The sequence below is a fragment of the Nannospalax galili genome, unplaced genomic scaffold (assembly GCF_000622305.1).
Source record: "Nannospalax galili isolate Female #2095 unplaced genomic scaffold, S.galili_v1.0 scaffold1050, whole genome shotgun sequence".
Taxonomy (NCBI): domain Eukaryota; kingdom Metazoa; phylum Chordata; class Mammalia; order Rodentia; family Spalacidae; genus Nannospalax; species Nannospalax galili.
The window spans coordinates 566,057-587,603 of record NW_008329037.1 but is presented as its reverse complement, the minus strand read 5'-3'; the positions used below and the strand labels follow the sequence as shown (position 1 = coordinate 587,603).

Below are 21,547 nucleotides of genomic sequence, written 5' to 3'. Positions count from 1 at the left end.
GGAGCCTCTGCAGCTCGGCGGTGGCTGGAGAGGGACCTGCCGAGAGACAGGCGGCGCCGGGACACTCCGATGCCGCGCCCCGCCTCCTCCGAGGCGCCCCCAACCGGAGCAACACCCCGGGGCGGGGCGCCCAGAGCTGGCGCGCAGGGTGCGGGCGGCCGGATTGCCGAGCCGCGCGGCCAGTTGGGGCACCGCTTGGCGCAGGTAAGGGTGCGCGTCTGCGGGTGGGGTGCGCTGCCCCACGCTTGGGGCAGCCAGGAGGGGGCTCTCGCCCGCTCCCCCGGCCACCGTCCTGTCCCGATCCCTCCATCACAGCCCAATCTCCAGCTGTACTCACGCCGCGGGCTGCACTAGAGTTTATCCGACTTAGTTTCCTCCTCCCTGCCCCGTGGTCACCCAGCTGGGGTTTAAACGCAGAGCTGGGTCCAGCTCTAGCAGCCGTGCAAGGCATGAGCACAGTGCTCAAGGGCCTGGCCTGGACCCGGGTGCAAATGTTTCACGGAGCCTCGTCCTGCGGGAGAGCCTGCCAGGAGGAGGTGTCTCCTGTTGGTCAAGACAGGACAGGCAAAGAAAGGAACCCAGAAGGTGTAGCTACCCTCCGGGAAGGACAGTAGGCAGGTGCCCGATGTCTGGAATTGACTAGTAGGTTTGGGAAACTCTGGTGACTGTGCCAGGGCAGGCAGAGGAAGAGGAAGCTGGGAGCTACTCTACTGCAGTGATGGGAAGGCAGCTAAGGCCAGAAGCTAGGAACCACGCAGAGGGAGAAGGGAGGCTGGGGGTGGAGACTGAGGGTTAGGTGTGCCGGCTCAGTGCGCCTCCCCAGGGCAGTCCCTCTCTCCAGTGTCTAGTGGGCATGTTGGTTGATTAAAAGACCTTCAGCACAATTCAGGACAAGACCTTCACAGCAGAATTTAAGATTCTTGCTGATCCAGACCAGGAAATACCAGAGTGAGTGCCATGCCAGGGTGAGGCTCAAAAGGGCCTGAGGGGCCAGGGCTGGGAGAAGGCAGGGAAGGCCCCAGTGACCCTGCTTAGGAGCAGTGTAGTGTGGACAGAGGCCAGGAGTGCAGAGGAAAGAGAGAGCAAGCAGGTTCAGCTTCTGTTTAGACCGCCTCAGGGATGGTGGCTGACTCACCTGTACATGTCCCAACTGGCTAGTTCTGGTACACCACACCCCTTGTGAGCATCAAGTCTGCCTGGGGATGGGGTAGGAAGCTGGACTCTGACGGAAAGGCGTTGCATGCCCCAGTGAGTCACTTAGCCTCTCTGAGCCCCTAGCTCTGGTGAGCCTGTTGGGGCTGGGAGTCAGAGGCCTGGGTCTGAGCCTTGCACTTTCTCTACAGATAGTATCTCTGGGCTCTACTGGCCTTCCCTTGCCTCAGTTTTCCCGTTTTGTGTTGTCTCCCACCAAAGACCCTGGAGTTGGTGGGAGGGAGAGGATAAGGAGGTCATGCCCTTAACCAGAAGGGTATGGGATGGGTGGTGGGCCTGGGGTTGAAGAGGGGAGTACCTCCCTGTTATTTGGTACCAGCCATTTCCCTGTGTACACACACTCTTGCACACTTGTGCCTGGCCTTACCCCTGCCCTTATATCCACCCCATCACTTCCAGGATGAACTTGAATCTCCTACACCAGGGACCTCCACACCAGACTCCCAGCCTCAAATGCACCATCCATGCTTACTTTCTATCCTTTCCTCTGGACATTGTGATTTCCCAGGGGTGAATAGTCTTTTGGGGGGCACAGACCTGGAAGACACTCTGGAATTAGTGGCCACTAACCTAGGTCTGTAGCATTTACCAGGGCCATTCTATGCCTTGGAGATGTGGAGACTCCAGGTTCCCATACCTAGAGAGGCTCGCCTCCACAGTTTGCTCTTTTGAGGGACAACTACAATAGCTTGAAATTTTCTGGTATACTTAGATATCCATTTCAGGAAGGGTGAATGAGGTTCAGAAAGAAGCAGGGGCCTGGCAGGCTGAGATGCCTCTCCTGTGGGGAGCAGACGAGGTATGGGCTGGTACCTGGGTAGTTCAAAGTTGTAGGCATAGGCTTTCCATTCTATCAGTTTCTGGAAACATGGCTCAGGGTCAGGCAGGTCCAGACCACTGACCACACCTGACTCCCTCAGCTGGGCTATCCTAGACAGTGTCAACGGATCTAGAGCCTCCTGAATTGTCCTGTCCCTGCATCCCCCATTCACCCTGCCTCCCCAAGGACTGGGGCTGCTGCAGTGGCCAGCAAAGATGACTGCAGCTGGGCATCCAGCAGCTTCCTCTTCCTGCCTCCCTTCCCACAGTCTCGCCCTCCCAAAGCAACAGAGCTGCAGCAGGAAAGGTGGGGCAGGAATGCCTGGGCCTGGGATCTGGGCCAGAGTTCTGAGGTCCCCACCCCAGTCTCTTCAGAGCTGATTCCCTGGAAATCTGAGACTGTATCAGGGGCCTGTGGTGCCTCCATGGCATCTTTGGGGGTGACTTCAGAAAGACAGCCTCCTTCCATTTGCTTGGGTCTGCTGTCTGTGTCACCTGCCTTTACTGACCACTCTGGTGATATTGGCTCCACCCAGGTCTGCTAATTCCAATGCCTCAGGCAAAATAAAGACCTAACTCTACCCTGAGGTGTCCATTGAGTCAGGCCATTTGGACAGTTGAACCCCCTCCCAAGTGAGGACGGCAAGGGCCAGCTGGGGGAAAGTTTGCCTGAGCAGAGCCACAGCACTGCTGTGGGGTGGGTTCAAGTCTAGCTTCCTCACTGCCCCTGCTGCCCATAAGGATGTTGCATCCCCGGTGATCCCTGCTTGCTTAAAGGATCCCACACCTAGGGCAGAAGATCCCAAGGCTCCAGCTGACCTACCTGCCCAGCCCAGTGACTCTGCTTCTTGAGTGAGACCCCTCCAGCAGGCTCAGCCTGGTTGGGAAGGGAGATGTAGAGCATCTGGGCTCCTGTCCATGCTGAGCTTTCTTGTTGCCTGGCTCCATCTTCTCTGAAACTGTCACCAAGTTTGTTCCCCCAAGTTTGATCTGCTATTACCTTGTTCTAAAGCCCTCCACTATCTTCAAGGTTGACTGAAGCAAAGTCAGGCTTGTCTGTGAGCCAAAGAAGGTGGGCCGTCCTCTCAGGCTTGGCCAGCACTTCCATGAGGCTTTGCTTTCACTTCTCCCCAATGCATGCTACGTTTTCTCTTCCCTTCCTCCCCCTCCCTCCCTCCCTTCCTTTTTTACTTTCTTTTTTTCTGACAGGGCCTTAGTCTTAGCCCAGGCTGGCCTCACAGCTGATTCACAGCAGTCCTGCTGCCTCAGCCCCCCAGGTGCTGGGGTTACAGGTGTTCAGCACCATGCCCTTCTCTTTATGACTTGCTTTTCCTTTGCAGTTCCAACAGAAGGCCTCCAGACTCCTTTTGTTGTATCAGGTCTCTCCCGACTTACATAGCCCAGTCTGGTGACAGGGAGCCCTGACCCCGGCCATGAGGGCACAGTTGAGCTCCTCTGGCAGGATGTCCCTTTGAAAGACTGCAGAGTTAGGCTGACCATGGTGGCACACACCTTTAATCTCAGCGCTTGGGAAGCAAAGGCAGACAGAGCTCTGTGAGATCAAATCCAGTCTGGTCGCCACAGCGAGATCCAGGCCAGCTGGGGCTATAGGGAGACCTTGTCTCAAAGACAAAAAAACAAAAGCAAACTAACAAACAAAACAACAACAACAAAAAGATTGCAGAATCCCCTAACAGATTCAACAGAAAGGTGGCCAGGGCAGATACCACAGTATCCCCCGGGTACTTGGATCCATGACCAGTGTTTGAGCAGGTCAAAACTGACCTTGAAGAATGCATACTCTTGGGTAGAAAAGATGCTTCCCTTGGCAGTTTACAGCCCTGTCTTCTTCTCCCATCTGGGCCTTCCACTGGGCCAGGCAAGGAGTAGGGTGGCGTCAGTGGTCTGTCTAGATCTTTGCTTTGAGAGGAGCTAGGGTCAGTGAGCAGTTCTGATATGAGTGGTCATGAGCCTGCTTTCTGGACACTGGGGAGGACATTTATGACCCTGCCATGTTCTCTAGCTGTGACTTGTGTCCTTCCTACCCAGGAGGCCCTGTGTCTGGCACCCTGGCCATGTGCAGCCCTGAGGAAGCAGACCTGCTCCGGCTGGAGGAGGTCTTCTCAACTACCCTTGCCCGCACCAGCAGTCTTATCCTCCAGCCCCTGCTCTTAGCTGGTGAGTCTAGACCCTTGGTGGAGAAGGCAGAGGATGTAGGAGTGGTCCTGGGGACAAGAGTCCTGCCATGTTGGACATTCTGTGTCAGTCTCAAGTGGGAGTGGTGGCTCTTGGTACTGCCATCTTTTTATGGCACTGACACCTTGGCCACCAGTTATTGGTTGTTTCCTTCCCAAATGGACTCTGGGGACCACACATCCCTTGCCTCACTTCTCATCTTGAACCCTGCTCAGGGCTCCTGGTGGTGCTGTGAAATGTTCTGACTTGAAGGCAGGACGCAAGGCCTTCCTTCCATCTGGGGTTTCCCATGTTAAGTGAGCTTGGGCAGGTGCCTTCTTCTCAGGGCCTGTTTGTATATCTGTGAAATGGCTGGGGAATGAACTGTGATTCTGAAGACTCCATATTCTGCATTTGGGTCCAGAGTAAGGAGGCCAGAGACTCAGGGGTGTTAGTGGACTTGGTTCCCCAAGATGATTATGGTTGTCCTATTAAGACATACATACACAACCCTACTTACTCATGGCCTCAGCCCCTACCCAGCCAGCCTGCTCTTCCACTGAGGAACTCTAGGGAGTGCTAGTGCTGTCCCGAGAATCCCGGGGCTACCGGACCCTACCTGAGTGCCAGCTCAGACTGATTATACTTCTCACAGACCCAGAGCCCTCAGACTCACGAGGCAGAGAGAGCATGCAGCTCCTACATCGCCTGCATGAACGTGCCCAGCGGTTGTGGGAGGTGACAGAGCTAAGTCTACACTCTCTGAGGCAGAGGCTGCACCACCCGTCCTCCACTGGTCTCAAGGCCCTGCTGCTACTGCAAAACACTGACTCTGTTCTTCGGGCCCACAAGGAGTAAGACCCCAGGGGAGGTCTGGTCACCCTGGCTATTCGACCTTAAGGATCATCTGGAGTGAGGTTGGGGTGTTGGCTTGGCACCAGGCTCTGACATTCAGACCTGAACATTGAGCCTCCCAGGGACTAGGCCTATGTAGAATGGACTCTGTCATTAGGTCAGGGTTTGAGGTCATCGGTGCCCAGAGTCAAGCCATTCCCTTGTCCCTCACAATTCTGACTGCTCAGTGGATGGGATCTGGGGTTCCCAAAAGGGCAGGGGCTGAGCCTGAGTTGGGAGTTGGGCTTGCAGATTGATCTGGATTGCCCATAGGTACATCGAGTCCTACACTGACTGCATGGTGGTACAGGCCTTTCAGAAAGCCACGAAGAAGAAGAGGTGAGCCTGGGGCTGCCATGGTAGCTCCCTGTGTCAATGTGAGGGCGTGTGTGGATGAGGGTGGAGCTGGGGAAGCCCACCACAGAGCAGCAGTCCACCACTCAGGTGTCCCCTGCCCCTCCGAGATGCACCTGCAAAATCTCCAGGAAGGGAACTTAGTACTTTGCTGGACTAATGAGGTACAGAGTTGGGGTCCTGAGGCTAGAAGCTCTGGGAATGGAGGTGGGGAATGGTTAGAACAGGGGACAGTGGAGATGGGTGCAGGCATGAAGATGATGTATGACCCTCCCTACATGCAGTGAATACTGGCGGAATCAGAGGAAGGTGCTGCAGCCATTGCTGTCCCATGCAAGCTCCGAGGGCTCATTGGGCACCATGCTAAGCCAGGCCCTCCAACAGCCACTTGCCCAACATGTGCAGCAATACGTGCTCCTCCTGTTGAGCCTCAGGGATACCCTCGGGAAGGTGGGTACCAGGGGCTGTCCAAGGTGTGTGGGTGTGTGTGTGTTTGTGTGGTGTGCGCACGTGCATAGCTGAAGGAGAGGAAAAGCAGGCAGAGTCCAAACTCAGGGGACCAAGCCAAGCAAGGGGTAGAGACACTGGAGGGACATAGCTCTGCCCTGGGATGTCTACTTGTGGGGGCGGGGGGACATTCTGGGGACATGAATCTGCTCCATGGAATCTTAGGCACATGTCTCTGCCCTGGTAGGGCAGCTAAAAACCAGAAAGCAGACATGGGATCCTCTACTGAGTGTGAGGACATATGGCCCAGGGAGGGCCAGGCTGTTGAAGGCATTGAAGTGTCCTGACTCATTTAGAAGCACCTTCACACCCTCTCCCTGCTCCACAACAGGAGCTGTCAGAAAAAAAAAGGATGGAGCCTATCACTGGGGTGGGGGCTGGTTCCAAGGCCTTCAGACTCTCCCCATCTGTCCCGTTTTCCCCAGCACCATCCTGCCCAGAAACTGGTGATGCATGCAGTCACCCAGTTTGAGAACCTGCAGTCCTTCATGGGGCAGGCATTGGATCAAGCTGTGGCCACACAGGCCCTGTGGCATAGCCTGAACAGCCGGCTGAGAGTGAGTTTGGGCTTTGGGGCCATCAGGGAAGGGGAGCTTCATGTTGGATGTGAAGTTGGGGCTGGGATCTAAACAGATGTCTGCCTCAGTCTCCCTATCTGGAAGGAGAATTGATGACCTGGTGGCTGGTCAGCTACCCTCAGTCGCATGCTGAGTGGCTTCTGGACTGGCCCTGACCAGATCAACAGAACTGACTTTCTCTCTGGTGGTGTTAATCACATCTCCCAGTCACTGTTTAGCATGTCATGTAATGGCTCTGCAGGAGGGAGAGTCCTTGTACCCCCAGAAGGTATGATGGGTCAGATGTAGAGGGAACTGGAATAGCTGCAGCAGATGGAGGTGTGGGATTTCGAGGGAGGTTGCAGCATACAGGATGAGGTGACGAGGTCTGCTGGCTGTGGGACTGGAATGGAGTATGGAGATAGCCCAGGAAAGCTCCAGAGAGAGAAGCTGTGCTGCCCTGCTGGCCTGATCCAGGAATGACCCCCCATCTTGGCACATGGTGGTGGGAGGGAAGCTACTTCAGGCCTGCTGACATGGCCTCTGGGAGGTGTCTGGGGTCTGGGGTACAGGAGGAAGGTACAGGGGTACCTGAACCCCTTGCCTCTCTCTTCACCCCACCAGGATGTGCTCTGCACCCCTACTCACCGACTCCTACAGGACAGCCAGGACATCCCTGTGACAGTCACCCCGCTGCGGGCTGAGCGTGTGCTACTCTTTGATGATGTCCTTGTCCTGCTCCAGGTTGGGAGGGAGGTCACCTGAGGTGGGGCTCTGGGGTCAGATTAAAAACTGAATTGGAAGGGAGCAAGAGATGAAGCTAAGACCATGGACTTGGGGAATAGGAGGAGAGAAAGGTTGAGCATTGCAGGTCAAGAGGAAACTGAACCTGGACTTTGGGCATTGTCCCATAGCCAAATAACCTTGACCAAACTCATCTGGTTCTTGTGAAGTTCACAGAATTACCTTCCCTGACTTAGAATGTCAGCCTGGTTTGGGGTTTGTTCTGATTTTGTCTGAGTACCCTCCCTTCCTGACTTCACTGTCTGCCCTTTGGAGATGCCATTCCTAACTGCTAGCCCTTGTATTGATTCCTTTTCTTGTTACTGTGACAAAATACCCGACACAAACAACTTAAGAAAGGAAGGGTTTATTTTAGTTCATGGTTCATGGTTACAGTCCATCATGGTGGGGAAGGCATGTCAGCAGAAGCATGAGGCAGCTGGTCACATTGCTCCCACAGAAGCAAAAGGAGATGAACACTGGTGCTTGGCTTACTTTCTTCGTTTTTATTCAGTCCAGGACCCCAGTCCATGGGTTGGTGCTGTCCAAATTAAAATAGATCTTCCCACCTCAATTAACCCAATCTAGAAACTCCCTCACAGGCATGTCCAGAGGCTTGTCTCCCAGGTGATTGACAACCAGTATTAACCATCATATCACCCTTGGGCCTTAGCTCATGCTGTTGTTTCTGGAGGACTCTTGTCCCTTGGCTATGTCTCATAAACTCTTCAACTCTCAGGCTTAGACTGTGCCTTTTTCCCTCCTGGCCACTGAGCAGTAAGCAGCCTCTTGGGCCAAGTGGGAGGTCATAACACCCCAGAGGGAGGGACTTCTCATCTGCCTCAGAGTAGGGTAACCCTCTGGGTAGAAGGGAGAATATGAGCAAAGATGTAGAGTGAGGGGAGTCTGGGGAAAGCACAGGAAGGCATGATGGCAGAGCGTCTGACACCTGCAGCTGGAGAGTGTGAAGATGGGGGTCTATGGGCCTGAAGTGGACATATTAGGCCCCACAGTGGGTCTCAGTCCCTAGGTGAAAGGAGGTTCACAGCAGTGGCTGTCAGGAGACAACTGTATTACCAGAACACTCTGGCAGCCACACAGGTTAAGGGTAGTCTAACCAGGTGCCTGACCAGGCCATTAAGATGGGAAAAGAAATGAAAGCTATAACTGGAAGAGAACAGGCTGCAGTGGAAGAACCCAGAGCTGGTGTGCTGACAGCCTGGGGCCACCAGGGCAGGGGTCCCTCTAGACTTGCCTCTGAATGACGCCTGGGCCCATCTTCTTCCAGGGCCACAATGTCCACTCCTTTGACTTGAAGCTGGTGTGGGTAGATCCTGGGCAAAACAAGTGAGTGACCTGCTTTGCAAATGTGCTTCAACGTTCCTCCCTCTACTCCATGATACCTGCCCCCACCTCCAGGCTCCCACATGGGCTCTATCCCCATTGTCAGACAGAGCTGGGGCTCACTGGCCACCTCTGTCCATCTAGGTGTGTGCTTCACATCCTCACACCAGAAGAAGAATTCTCCTTTTGTGCCAGGGACTCCCAGAGCCAGGTGAGTGGTAGTGAGGAATGAATGGGAGTCGAGTCAGGAGCCAAGAGAGGGCAGAGTGCTAATCTTACAAGGCTCTGGAGTCAGGCTCAGAGGGGTCACAAGTGTGCTTGGGGTTGGGTATTAGGATGCTAAAGGAACAGGGATTTTTTTTTTTCCACTATGAGGGTAGAATCAAGGTCCAAGTTGACACCTGCCTCACAGTCTTGTATAGCTTTTAAGTTGTCTAGTCCCTGAGCTGCTCAAAGGATCTTGGTCCCATGCCGTACTGTAGTGGGACAGTGTGCTTGGGGTAGGGTGGTGGGGTGTGGAAGGGCAGGGCCTGGATGCCCACTAAGGCCTCTTTAGGGGATGCCTGCAGGGGTGTTGACCTATTCACTGCTTCCCTGTCCCCACCAGGTTGTCTGGCGGTGGAAGGTGAGCAAGGCTGTATGCCAGGCCCTGCGTGGCAAGAAGGATTTCCCTGTGCTGGGGTCGATCATAGAGCCTTCTGCACCTCCTGACTGTCGCCATGTGGCCTACACTTTCCAACACGAGGGCCGGCTCTGTCAGGCTACCTACGAGGGTGAATGGTGCTGGGCCAAGCCCCATGGCAAGTAAGTCACCATCACTCTGGCCTGAACACTTCCTGGAAGGTCCCAGGGATTCATGGGACATTAGGAGGAAGGAGTTTGATAGAAATCCCATTGACTAGCAGTTCTCTGTAGCTTGAAATTTAGCTCAGAGCTGCCTGTGGCCCAAAGGATAAAGGGAATATAGAGTCTCCAGGGCTTTCCCTATGGGAAGTGGTGAGTACCTTGAGTGTCCCCACAAGGTTGCTGGTGGAATTGTGTCAGGAGATGAGAAGGCTTGAGATTTTCAGTGAGGGCTCTCAGAGCTCAGGTGAGGACTAGGCGGGTAGAATCCAGTTTGAAGGAAAACCCGGAGTCGGGGAAGGGAGGGCCTCTGAGACAGTCTGGGGGTGAGATCGTCAACCAATTGGTCTGGTGGCCTAATGTCATAGACCTCACCTGTGTTCCAGGGGAATCCTGAAGTGGCCAGATGGGCGGAACCATGTGGGGGATTTCTGCCAGGGCCTGGAGCATGGGTAAGGCTGACTGGGTAGATGCTGGCATATGGGGTGGGCAGGATAACAGTCATCAGCTGGGCCTGTGTCACTTTTCCAAATCTCAAGCAGGAACAGCCAGATCAGCTCCTCTTACCAGATAGGTGCAGAAAGGGAACCCAGAACTGGATAGGAACATGGGTCTCCGCCTGAGACTGGCATCCATGGTGGAGGGAGGGGTGATCTGAGGAATTTTTGGAAGAAGATAGGGCTCTCTGAGATCCTCTTTATCTTCTGAGAGATTCCTTGGAGGCAGGGCCACCTGGGTAACATGGAGGGATATGATGGGGCGAGTCAGGGCAGCGTAGGCAGGTGACTTGGATACTCACTTCCAACCCCATCCAATCACACGGTCAGCTTTGGCATCTGCCTGGTGCCCCAGGCCTCAGAAGACAAGTTTAACTGCTACAAGTGCCACTGGCAGGAAGGCAGCATGTGCGGCTTTGGTATTTGTGAGTAAGTCGATTGGGAGTAAGTCGATTGGGAGTAAGTCGATTGGGAGTCGGGTGGGGAGTGGTCCTTTGGCATGAGCTTCTTGAGGTGTAGCCAGCTGTTGGTGACCCTCTCCAGGTACAGCAATGATGAGGTGTACAAAGGCTATTTTCAGGCGGGGCTACGGCATGGATTTGGCGTCCTTGACAGTGCCCTAAAGGCCTCCCAGCCCTTCAGGTACACAGGCCACTGGGAGAGAGGCCAGAGGAGCGGCTATGGCATTGAGGAGGACAATGACAGGTGAATTCTGGCAGAGAGGGCCCTTGCAGGCCCAAATGGCTCAAGGCACAGACTCTCTCTAGTCCCCTAAGCACCCTTCAACTTTTTGAATTGCTGAGCAACCTCTCAAATCTGTCCTGGGCTCCTGCCTCCATGGTACCTCCCTCCATCTGTGCTTCCTGCCACCTCCAGGGGTGCCCTCAGCATTCCCCCTCCCCCAGGAAGATGCCCTCCTTTGCCACCCTTTTTTCCTTGGTATCCTCTCTATATCTGTCTCCCTGCAGCCTCTGCCAGTAGGTATCCAGAAAGCACAGGGAGCCATTCTGAATCCCTTCTCTCACACTCTCTCTTCCCCCAGGGGTGAGCGCTATATTGGTATGTGGCAGGCTGACCATCGTCATGGCCCTGGGGTTGTGGTCACCCAGGCAGGTGTCTGTTACCAGGGTACCTTCCAGGGAGACAAGATGACTGTGAGTTGTGGCCCCACTCTCCCTGTTCTCCCTTGCCATGGGTACTAGGAAGCTGAGCTGAGGCCAGGCTAGGTGGGTGGGTGGTGGGTGGGTAGTGAGGGATGCCCAACTCTGCCTCCCATCTACCTTGACCTGGCCTCTCCCAGCCTCAGTTTCCCCATGTACAACTCAGGTCAATGGTTCTTATTGCATACTCATGAGCTAGCAAGAAAAAAGCATGTTATAATTCTATCAGTGGCACTTGTAGACTCTTTACTGGCCCTGGCTGAGCCCCCTATCTTCTTTCTAGGGTCCTTGTGTGACCCCTGAAGTTGATGTCATTATCTCTAGCATATAAATGGCCCATGTGCATTGATGGCAGATGACAGGTTCCAGAGAACCTGCTTAATGTCATATCCTGTAGGATGCCAGACCAAAATCAAACCAGTTTCCCCGAGCCTGGGCCTCCAACTCTTACCTTCCACCTCATGTACCAGCCAGGGGCTTTGACCAACACCTATGTCTGGTTTTACGGCTTGTTTGTTTAGGCTTCCCCTTGTTCTGGAAAGAACTCAAGGAGATGTATAAAGAAAGGGGAAGGAAAGGCAAACATAGGCACACAAAATAGATCCAGAAATAAGTTGAGCATAAACTGACTCCCACTCAGCAATGAGCTTCCTGGCAGCTGTGGTAATAAGGGAACTTGATTGGCCCTGAGGACCTAGGGCAGCGACAGGGAAGCAGGGACAGCTGAAAGGGAGCCGGCACTTCCTGTGCATCCAGGGGTTTTCTGCAGAGGCTGCTGGAGGAGGTGCCAGGCCTGAGGGTAGGGAAACCTATAGATGGGGCTCATCGGGCTCAACACACCCACCTGGAGATGGGAATACTGGGGCTGGGGGCTTTTGGCCCTGCGGGTCAGTGTCTAGTCCCCACTCTGGTTTCCTGGTTTCCTGGCCATTTTCATCCATCCTTCTACTCCTCGCTTCCTTTCCAGGGCCCAGGCATCCTGCTCTGTGAGGATGACACCCTGTACGAGGGTACTTTCACCAGGGATCTGATGCTTGTGGGAAAGGTGAGGGCCACCCACCTCTCACAGCAACCCACAAAGCCAGATCAGGAACCTCTTGTCTCCTCTTGGGCCCAGAAGCTGAGGGTAGGCAGCTGGAAAGGCCCCTCCCACCTCCATGGCATCAGAGGGGCTCCAAGGGCCTCACTTGCTGTGAAATACCAATTTGACAGTGTAAAGTGACAGGGTTCTGGGAGTCTTGCTTCATGCTCAGAGGGGGCGCAGTGGATTTCTGGCTGTGTCTGGGCCATGCCCTCCTTCCACCACCATCACCCCCAGAGCCTTGGGTAGCTGTCCCTCTGGGTGGGATGGTCAGGACAGTGATCCTACTTGAGCTGACCCAGCAAAAGGCAGTAATGTCCATTTGGAAACTTAGGGGCAGTTTCTGGTCAAGAAGGACAAGAGGGTACATCATGGGTGACCAGGGGTATTATGAATGAAACAACCCCAAGCATCAAGGAGTTTCCCCTTCAGACCTCTGCCTGACCCTGGACCCACAATAGAGGTGGGCACTGCTGTTAGTGAGACCTCTGCAGAGCTAGAACATTCTAGTCCTTTAGGTGGTCAGAAGTCTCCATCTGACCCACACAGGCAGGCATGAGATTAATATGCTCGGCTGGATAGCCAGCTGGGCACATAGACATCCCTGCCTCCGCCTCCTGCTCCCAGGGCAAGATCACCTTCCCCAATGGCTTTACCCTGGAGGGTTCATTCAGCAGTTTGTCAGGAAAAGGACTGTACACCCAGGGGGTGTTGGACACAGCTGCCCTTCTACCTGACCCAAGCAGCGCCTGCAAGAGGTAAGAGCCCAGCCTGAAGACTGGAGAACTGGCTCAGCGGTTAAGAGAACTGGCTGCTCTTGCAGAGGACTTGGGTTCAATTCCGTGGTGGCTAACAACTGTTCATAACTCCAGTTCCAGGGAATCCGACACCCTCTTCTGACCTCTGTGGGCATTGCATGACAGGGGTGCACTTACATACATGCAGGCAATACACTCATACATACAAAATAAAATTTAAAAAAAAACATTTTTTTAAAAAGAGCCCAGCCTGCGACAGGTGTCTCTTCGTACCCAAGCCATCAGAGATCAACAGAGGACTTCAGTACAGCAGAGAATTCAGAGCCCCAGGCCCTCCAGCCAGAGGTTCTTGAAGTCAAGGGCTAGGTGGACACAATAGTATACCATAAACTGAAAGGAAAATATGATTTGTAAGCTTTACTTTGATGCTATTTTTTTCCAAAAATGATATGTAACAGTTTCTAAAATAAATGCAGAAGAAAAAAAAAAGAGAAAAGAAAATTGTGAGCTAATCTTAAAAGAAAGAAATAGGTATAGGTCTTGCAGTAGTTATGGTTTCCTTAGCCTGGCTCTGAGTTCTCTGATAGCCAAGATGAAAGAAACTTGCTAAGTAGGCTCACTGTCACCCAGAGTAGATGATTGTGAGGGTTTTTTTTTTTTTTCCTCCTATGGAGACAGAGCTCTTTTTTGAAAATTCATAGTAAGTGATGACTCTTGTCATGTTTGTTGAGAAAGACTTGATATGTTCAAGTGAAGAAATGTGTTGCGGGGAGGGCAGGTAATGGAAAGTGGTCCCAGAGAGCATTTCAGATGTAAGGCAGGGGTAGAATGGCCTCATTAACCCATTGACCCTGTACGCTGCTTCTCTCTGACAGCAGGAGCTGGGGGCCTGCCCCAGCGTGGTAGGGTATAGGTGGTGTGGGGATACCCTTTGAAGGCACAGCAGGGCTCTCTCTATGAGATACTTGTCAAGTATACACAAGCACAGCCAGCTCTCAGCCTGTTGGCCAAGGAAGGATCAAGCACAGGGAGGCTATAGGAGAGGACAGAGCAAAGAGCAGGGAAATCCTGGACTTCTAGGCACTGGTCTTTCTTGATTTAAGACTGTCTAAATTTGATCTCTAGCTCCCACGGCCTGCCCACTTTCACAAGACTATGTGTCCTGACTCTGTTGCATCTCAGAACACCTGCTCTGGTCCCTCTCTCTGCCTTTCTTTCTCCTCTGTGTATCTTGGTGGTCATCTATGCCTGCATTTCCCATCCCTCCACACTCCCAGGGCCTGACCCTGGGCCAGGCTGGTCCCACCACCTCTTCCAAGAGCAGGGACCAGGGACCTGCGGACTGTAGCTCTATCTTTCCACATCTCTCACTGTCCCCCATCACAGGCAGCTGGGACTGGGTGTCTTCCCCTTGGAGAACCGCTGGCAAGGAGTCTATAGTCCATTCCAGGACTTTGTGGATGCAGGTTGTCCTGGGGACATGCAAGAGGCCCTGCTGGGCTTCCATGTGCACAGCTCCAGGGAGCTTCGCAAGTCCCAGGAGTACCTGAGTTGTGAGAGGTGAGCCCAGCGCTCGGGGTGGCCCCTCAAGTGGGAGAGGGCCAGGGAGGCTCCTTGGGATGGGTATCAACCCAGGGGTGGGTGAGGGATGCTGTGCATGATACCCCAGGAGCCACCCTAAGGACAGTGCGGGCAGCATGGAAGATACCCTGCGGGAGCTGCTGCAGCACCGAGAGCCCAAGGCCCTGCAGCCGTACCTCAGGAAGGTGAGGGCCCAGTGCTGGGGAAGGCCTCCTGTATCTCAACAGCATGGTGTTGAGCTGAGGGGACAGGCCCATGGGACTCCTGGTCCTCTGAAGACGTCATTGTTCCTATCTATGAAATGGGAACATCCTGGGAAGCTGATCTGGGCTTGCTGTACTCCTGACCCTGCCTCTGAACATCCTTGTTGTCCTCTCTCTGGCCCAGGCTCTAAAAAACTCCTGGCACCCCCTGGGGAAGTTGCTCCGCACCCTGATGCTGACCTTCCAGGCCACATATGCGGGCATGGGCACAAACAAACACCTGCAGGGGATGGCCCGAGAGGAGGTGAAGCAACACGCTCAGGAGCTCTGGGCTGCCTACAGGTAAGCCTGTATACTAGGTGATGGCCACTGCTTGGGGACTAGCCCAGGATTTCCCTTTCCAAGGCCTGGCTGTCTTCTGACCAGAGGTTGGTCAGTGTGTCAATGGTGAGCAGAGGTCTGAGATGACAGCAAGGGCTTCCAGCAGTCCCTGGCCAGTGGCCAAGCCCTACTAGTTCCAAGGCCCACCTCTGGCTCCAGGGGCGCCCTAACTGTGCTGAAGGCTGTGTGACCCTGGACTCAGGCTCCATTTATCCTGTCCTAGGAGGAGCCTAGATCCTGTGAACATTACAGATAGGAGCTTCGGCTGCCAGTACTTGCCAGTGGCAAGAAGAGACAGGCATTTGATGCAGGCATTTGATGTAGATCTAGCAGGCTGATTCTGGGAGGTGGAGCTCCCTCTTCTCACTTTTGGTGACTGAAAGGGTGGAGCCCCATTTTTGTAGGTGATGGCCACTTCACGCCTGTCTTATTGGCTTGCAGGAGTCTGCTGCGAGTTGCCTTGCAGCACCAGGGCCAGACCTTGGAAGAGGAGGACAAACAGACAAGGTGACTCTGGCTATGCCTCTACACCCGGGGCCTCCATCTGTGCACTTCTTGGGGAAGGGTTGGGCATATATGCTATTCACCAGACATGCTGCATTGACTGTACATCACAGTGACCTATGACCTCAGTCCTGAGAGCCACCAGGTAGGGGGCTGTGCCACCATGCACTGAATATCTCTGTTATAAACACGGCCTGTCAGCCTCAAGTCCCAGTTGTATAGAGGGAAAACCCATTGCCAGAAGCCTCCTCTTTCCTGTGTACCAATGAGGAGACTGAGGCCTGGTGAGGATGAACTTAAGGTCACACAGGGCAGGAGTTAGCTGTTGCTAGGGTAGACTCCCAGTTATGCAGATGCGTAGGACCAGGGATGTCTTGCTGTCCCTGCATTGTGGAAGACACGGCTACGTCCTGTGTAGTATATCAATTATATAAATGTATGAAACATTTTACCATTAAAGAAAACTGGGTACCGAGAGACCCCCTATTCCAAAGAACAAAGAATTCCAAGTCTCCGACTTCCAAAGTTTTATTAGGTTCTCTAAGCAGGTGTTTGGGAACAAAAGGTAGGCAGATCAGAGGACATTTCTCTGCAGGGGCTCAGGAACTACTGACAACAAAACGTGGCTTGTTTACAGAGTATAGAGCAGATGTTCATACAACAATGTAAATAAGGCAGAGTTTTTCTAATCTAATCTAAACATAAGGGACACTGCACTTCAGAACCTATGTATATGCCACTTAGACACTCTTGGCTGGTGGTGACTTAGAGCCAATGCCCAGTAAGATTTTGGCAGAGTTCAAGCAGAGCAGTGGTCCCTAACAACATGGAAAATGGGGTTAGAGGATATTAGGGAGAATGTCCCCCTGGATCTAAGGAAGTAGAACCAGAAATCATGGGGTGAAGGAGGCTAGTTTCATGTTCAGTCACACAGGAATCCAAAACCTGCCCTCAGTGCCTACTGGCTGTAAAGTTAAGTGAGGGAAGAAGGCACTCTTGGTCAGGGATGAGATAAACAGATGGTGTTTGAGAAAGACATGGAGAGGTCTAGGGATCCTCACCATGCGAATAAGCTCTGTCGGCCCCTCAAGGGGTGGCTCTGGCAGTGATGTCTCCACCCTGCTCTGGTCTCTCAGGGATCTGCAGGTGCATGGGTTGCTGCTGCCCCTCATCCTGCCCAGCTTCTACTCGGAGCTCTTCACACTCTATCTGCTTCTTCATGAGAGAGAGGATGGGCTGTACAGCCAGGGTATCACCAACCTCAGCCTGTTTCCTGACACCAAGCTGCTGGAGTTCCTGGACGTGCAGAAGTAAGCTTCTATTTACCAGCTCAGCCTGTGCTTAGGGGTGGTGGACTGTTCTACTAGACCTCAACTGTCTTCAGCAAAATGTAGGGTGGGCTAGCTGGTGTGCACACCACAGAGTTCTAGGGAGCACGTTTGAGCGTGACTGGATCTAGGTGCTCAGCCATCCCACAAAAGGTATTTATTACTTTTGCTCTTTCCTCCGGCTCTATCTCGTGATGACAAACATGGTACCAGCCACTCCAGGGTTATTCCCTTCTAGCTCAGTTCCTCCACTGTCCCCAGAGAGAGCTAGCATTTCCTGCTCCTCAAGTCTAGCTCAGATCTTGGCGCCGCTCCTGATTTGGCATCCCTACTCTGGACGGTGGCCAGTGTTGACTACGCCCGACTCCAGATCCACCACTGAGACCCATGCACCAGGCACTAGCACTGAGAGTGGGGGAGGGGAGACCCCTAAGGGGAAACCCAAGACTGTTTTTGGAAGCAAGTCAGACATGTGTTCACCACACCCTAGTGCTTCCCCTGCCCTCTCCCACCCCTAACTTTTTCCTTAGCACCTCTCTGACATGTGGATGTGGCTACCTCTCCATCTCAGACTCCTCCAATGTCCAAGGCTCCTTGTCATGCAGCAATGGAAAATCACTTCTTCCAGGAAGGACCTTGTAACTTCTCTTGGCCTCAGGCTGTGTGTGTACACCTGAAGATGCCATAATGGCCATTGCCAGTGCTTAGCTGCCCTGGGGGACACAGAACAGGATTGTGTCCTCTGAGCTTAGACCACAACCCCCTCAGACTGGCAAAGCTCCCTGTCTCTTGTCTCCAATTTCAGGCATCTGTGGCCTCTCAAGGACCTCAGGCTGACAAGCAATCAGGTGAGAGGGCAGCTTGTGCCCCAGGTCAGGGCCTCAGGGGCCCCTCAGACATCCAGGAGCCTCGAGTCAGGATTGCAGGGAAAGGCAGGTGAGGCAGATGAGGGAAGAGACACCTGACTTCCTGCCTGTCTAGAGTAGCTCCCATATGACTAGGCTCAAAAGTAGGTTCAGCCCCTCTCCTGGCCAGGACCCTGGGCAGGGTGCCTGAGCTCAGAGTCTGTTTCCTCCTTTGTGAATGGAGCCACACCTGACCCACCTCCTAAGGTGGCTGTAGTGAAGGGCACATGAGGCCACGTGTGACTGACTGGTTCAGGACCATCTGGAGCTTCCTAGTAAAGCAATTGTTGGGCCACCCCATACCTATTTGCTTTTTCAGTGCTAGGGATGAAACTCAGGGCCCTGCATGTGCTAAGCAAACATTCTAACACTGAGCCCCAGCCCCAGCCTTATATTATACCTGTAGAGTCAGAAAGTCAGGAAGTCAACCCAGGAGCCTGTGTTTCAGAAGGCCCTTGGGTCCACGGACCACTGACCTCAGCATTTGGAATTGGGTGACACCTGGTGACCTCAGCTATTACAGTGATTGTCTGTCTACCTTGATCTTCTCAACCCCCTGGAGCCCAGTTTTCCATTTTATAGATATATAAAATGAGGCCCATAGTGGACCTGTGACATGCTCTGGGTCACTCAGCTGTCAGGTTGGAACTGTACTTAAGTCAGTGATAGGACAAATGTACATGTTAAGGGACCCTGGGAATGAGAGCATGTCAGAGCTGGGACCCCTGCTTTACTCCCCTACTCCCCCTTACAGAGGTACTCCCTGGTCAGGGACAAGTGCTTCCTGTCAGCCACTGAGTGCTTGCAGAAGATCATGTGAGTGTCCACCGGAGGTAGGGGGGTGTTGAAGGGGCACAGGAGTGCTGTCCCTCCTTCCAGGGCTGAGCCCCAAGGCCTTGACCTAGAGCTTCACCCTGCTTACAGAACCACAGTGGACCCACGGGAGAAGCTGGAGGTGCTGGAGAAGACCTACAGGGAAGTTGAGGCCACAGTGTCTCGGGTGCTGGGCCAGGAGTACAAACTGCCTATGGATGACCTACTGCCCCTGCTTATCTATGTGGTGTCTCGGGCTCGGTGAGTCCCAGCCAGGCAGGGAAATAGGTGGGCTGCAGCAAAACCCCTTCCTAGTCTGCCCTCACCTGCCGCTGGGCAGAGGGGGAGTGGAAACTCAGAAAGAAGAGGGTCTCATGGGTGCCCAGGGCAGAGCTGGAAATATCCTAGAGGGTTTCTTCCCCAGCTATGAGGTTCTTGTCCATGATAGCCCCCTTTTTATGTCTTGCTGTTTGTATTTTCTCCAGAATTCAGCACCTAGGAGCTGAGATCCATCTCATCCGTGACATGATGAACCCCATCCACACAGGAGGCCTCTATGACTTCCTGCTCACAGCCTTAGAGGTGAGGGATGGGTGCTGTGAGCTGAAGGAAATGCTCTCGCTGTTCCAGATACCATGGTGACATGAGCTCAAATCTCAGCCTTGTGTGTCTTCATAGAAAGGGTCCTCACAGACCCCTGGTATCGCCCTTGCTCAGAAGGTAGGGCAGCCTCGTAACCCTCAGGCAGCAGCTCCAAGCAGCAGAGGGAAGCCCCATTTCCCCTTAAAAGTGACTCACAGCAAGTCCCAACTATGTACTGTGTACACAGAGAGGTGGGTGCGATGGCCTTTGGGCCATTAGCCCACGAGCACAGTTGGGAGCCGGCCTGCCAGACAGCTCTAACCTTGCCTCTCTCCCCAGTCCTGTTATGAGCACATCCAAAAAGAAGACATGAGGCTACGCCATCTGCCTGGCCACTGGGACTCCAGGGAGCTCTGGTAGCACGGCCACTCCTGGACCAAGCACAGTGCTGAGGGACCACGTGAACTTCCATGGACTTTCAGGGACTGAGCACCATCCACCTGTGCCCTGCTGCCTAGGTCGAGGGCAGGGCAAGCTGCACAGACAGCTTTCAAAGTAGATGACGTTTTGCTTGTTGCAGGGAAATACCTAGCCACTGCTTGAACTGAGGTGAGGGTGAGGGCTGGCAGCTGTGACCTTGAAGCTGATGGCTCTCCCATGGCCTCTGGTCCAGGCTCCGATAATCCTGTCCCCTGCAGCAGCACCCTAGGGTCAGGAGGAGCCCTGGCTTCCCTTTGTCTGAGGCTTACTCCAGAACCATCAAGTCTCAAGGCTGTATGTCATGTGATGGTGCGGTTATGGCTCCCAAAGAGCTTCCTGTCTGGCTGGCTGAGCTCTGGAGCCCTTCCTTCCCCAAGTCTGGTTTCATTCTGTTCTTTGGGCTGAAATGGAAATTCTCATGGCACTGTTCATTTCATTTCTCTTTCTCCACTCCTGGCCAGAAATCCCAAGCTACAGAAGGGTCGGTTTATTGGGACCTTTTCCCATGAGTATTCTCCTGGGGACCTGCCTTCTTCCCAGCTGGGCTTCAGGGTGGAGTTGGCCTCTTGGGGAGGATGACCCCTTGTGGCAAGAAAACCTTAGCTCCATGCCAGGCTTCTGGGTGGCCTCTGGCAGCCCTACCCTTGCTGAAGTCATGGGATGTAAACAACAGGGGTCATTTACCTGACTTTGCTTCCCTCACAGATAACAGACTGCAGGCGGCCCATAAATGACATTCCCTGTGACCTCTGTGGCCTGCTGTGTGAGGCACAGCTGGAACACTCAAGGCCAGCCTGGGCCCTGACAGATGAGCACCTCTGGCTCAGGAGTCTTCAGGGTTGGGAGCTCAGATCATAACTCAATAATGGTTTTAGTGCAGGACCTCAACCTTGCTGGGACTCAGTTTCTCTTCCCCACATTAAGGGGTTTGGGCCAGGTGACTCCAGGGCCTTCTGCTGCCCCAACAGAAAATGAGTGACAACAAGAAACAGGAATATGCTCTGAAGTGGTCCAGGGGTGAAGCATGGGGATAAAGATGTCTTTATGTGGGGGCACAACTCTGCATTGGGACCTGCTGCTATGAGCTGGGCCATAAACAAGTCTGATCACAGTCCCTCCCTCTGTGTCACTGTTCACTGCTTTGGGTGTGCCCCTTAGCAACACAGGTCTCAGCGTGTGTGGAAAGGGCTGAGAGAGATGCTAAGAAAAGCCCACACACATCCAAGGCTGGGCTAAGGCCCCTGGGAGCCTCAGAGAGAGCACTTCCAGAGCCTCTCAGATGATATGGAGCAATGTGTGGCAGAGCCAGTGGTTTCCCTTCACTGCCATCTCCAGAGGAAGCAAAGAGCGGCTTTCTCTGGCTGGATCCACCAAAGGTATCAGCATGAACAAAGGGCCTGAAGTTGATTGAGTTCGGCCAGAAACTTGTGGAATTCCTAGGAAGGTCCTAGGAAGGCCAAAACTGATGGAGCAAAGATATCCGTGTGTACCCTGGACATGGCAGCCACTGTGGGCAACAATCCTCTTCAGCTATTCTCCTCTAGTTCTTGTTGCCCAGCCCTTCCAGGTAGCTCTAAGTGCCTGTGACACAGTTCAGCTGTGACAAAACCTTGCTACCCGTCCTCCTGCTGGGCCTCACTCAACACTAAACTGGGATCTCTGGTCCTTGTGAGTTCACAGGGTTTTAATTGTGTCCTGGGAGATTCCAATAGCAGCCAGGGCTGTAGCAGATCCTTAAGACAAAATCAACAGGTGATAGAGAGGCAATAGAGAGGAAGGAAGGTGA

The 21,547-nt window shown here is 53.6% G+C and overlaps 1 protein-coding gene across 5 annotated transcripts; it reads left to right on the top strand.

Moving 5' to 3' along the window:
- The first annotated feature begins 128 nt into the window (after positions 1-128).
- Als2cl (ALS2 C-terminal like) lies at positions 129-20,875 on the top strand. 5 transcript variants are annotated; one of them, XM_017797458.2, is made up of 26 exons: positions 129-204; positions 4,081-4,209; positions 4,862-5,060; positions 5,374-5,439; positions 5,739-5,904; positions 6,387-6,518; positions 7,143-7,262; positions 8,590-8,648; positions 8,790-8,856; positions 9,253-9,449; positions 9,875-9,940; positions 10,316-10,414; positions 10,505-10,690; positions 11,028-11,139; positions 12,113-12,190; positions 12,854-12,984; positions 14,371-14,544; positions 14,654-14,750; positions 14,953-15,110; positions 15,591-15,656; positions 16,790-16,963; positions 17,787-17,829; positions 18,641-18,702; positions 18,811-18,960; positions 19,185-19,281; positions 19,621-20,875. In XM_017797458.2, the coding sequence occupies exons 2-26, from the start codon at positions 4,107-4,109 to the stop codon at positions 19,699-19,701; spliced, it is 2,883 nt and encodes a 960-aa protein (XP_017652947.1). In that variant the 5' UTR covers positions 129-204; positions 4,081-4,106; the 3' UTR covers positions 19,702-20,875. The 5 variants fall into 5 exon arrangements, with proteins under 5 accessions (XP_017652947.1, XP_017652953.1, XP_017652957.1 ...); XM_017797464.2 differs by lacking the exon at positions 6,387-6,518; XM_029562195.1 differs by lacking the exon at positions 129-204 and having other exon boundaries at positions 4,107-4,209; positions 10,529-10,690.
- The last annotated feature ends 672 nt before the right edge of the window (positions 20,876-21,547 follow it).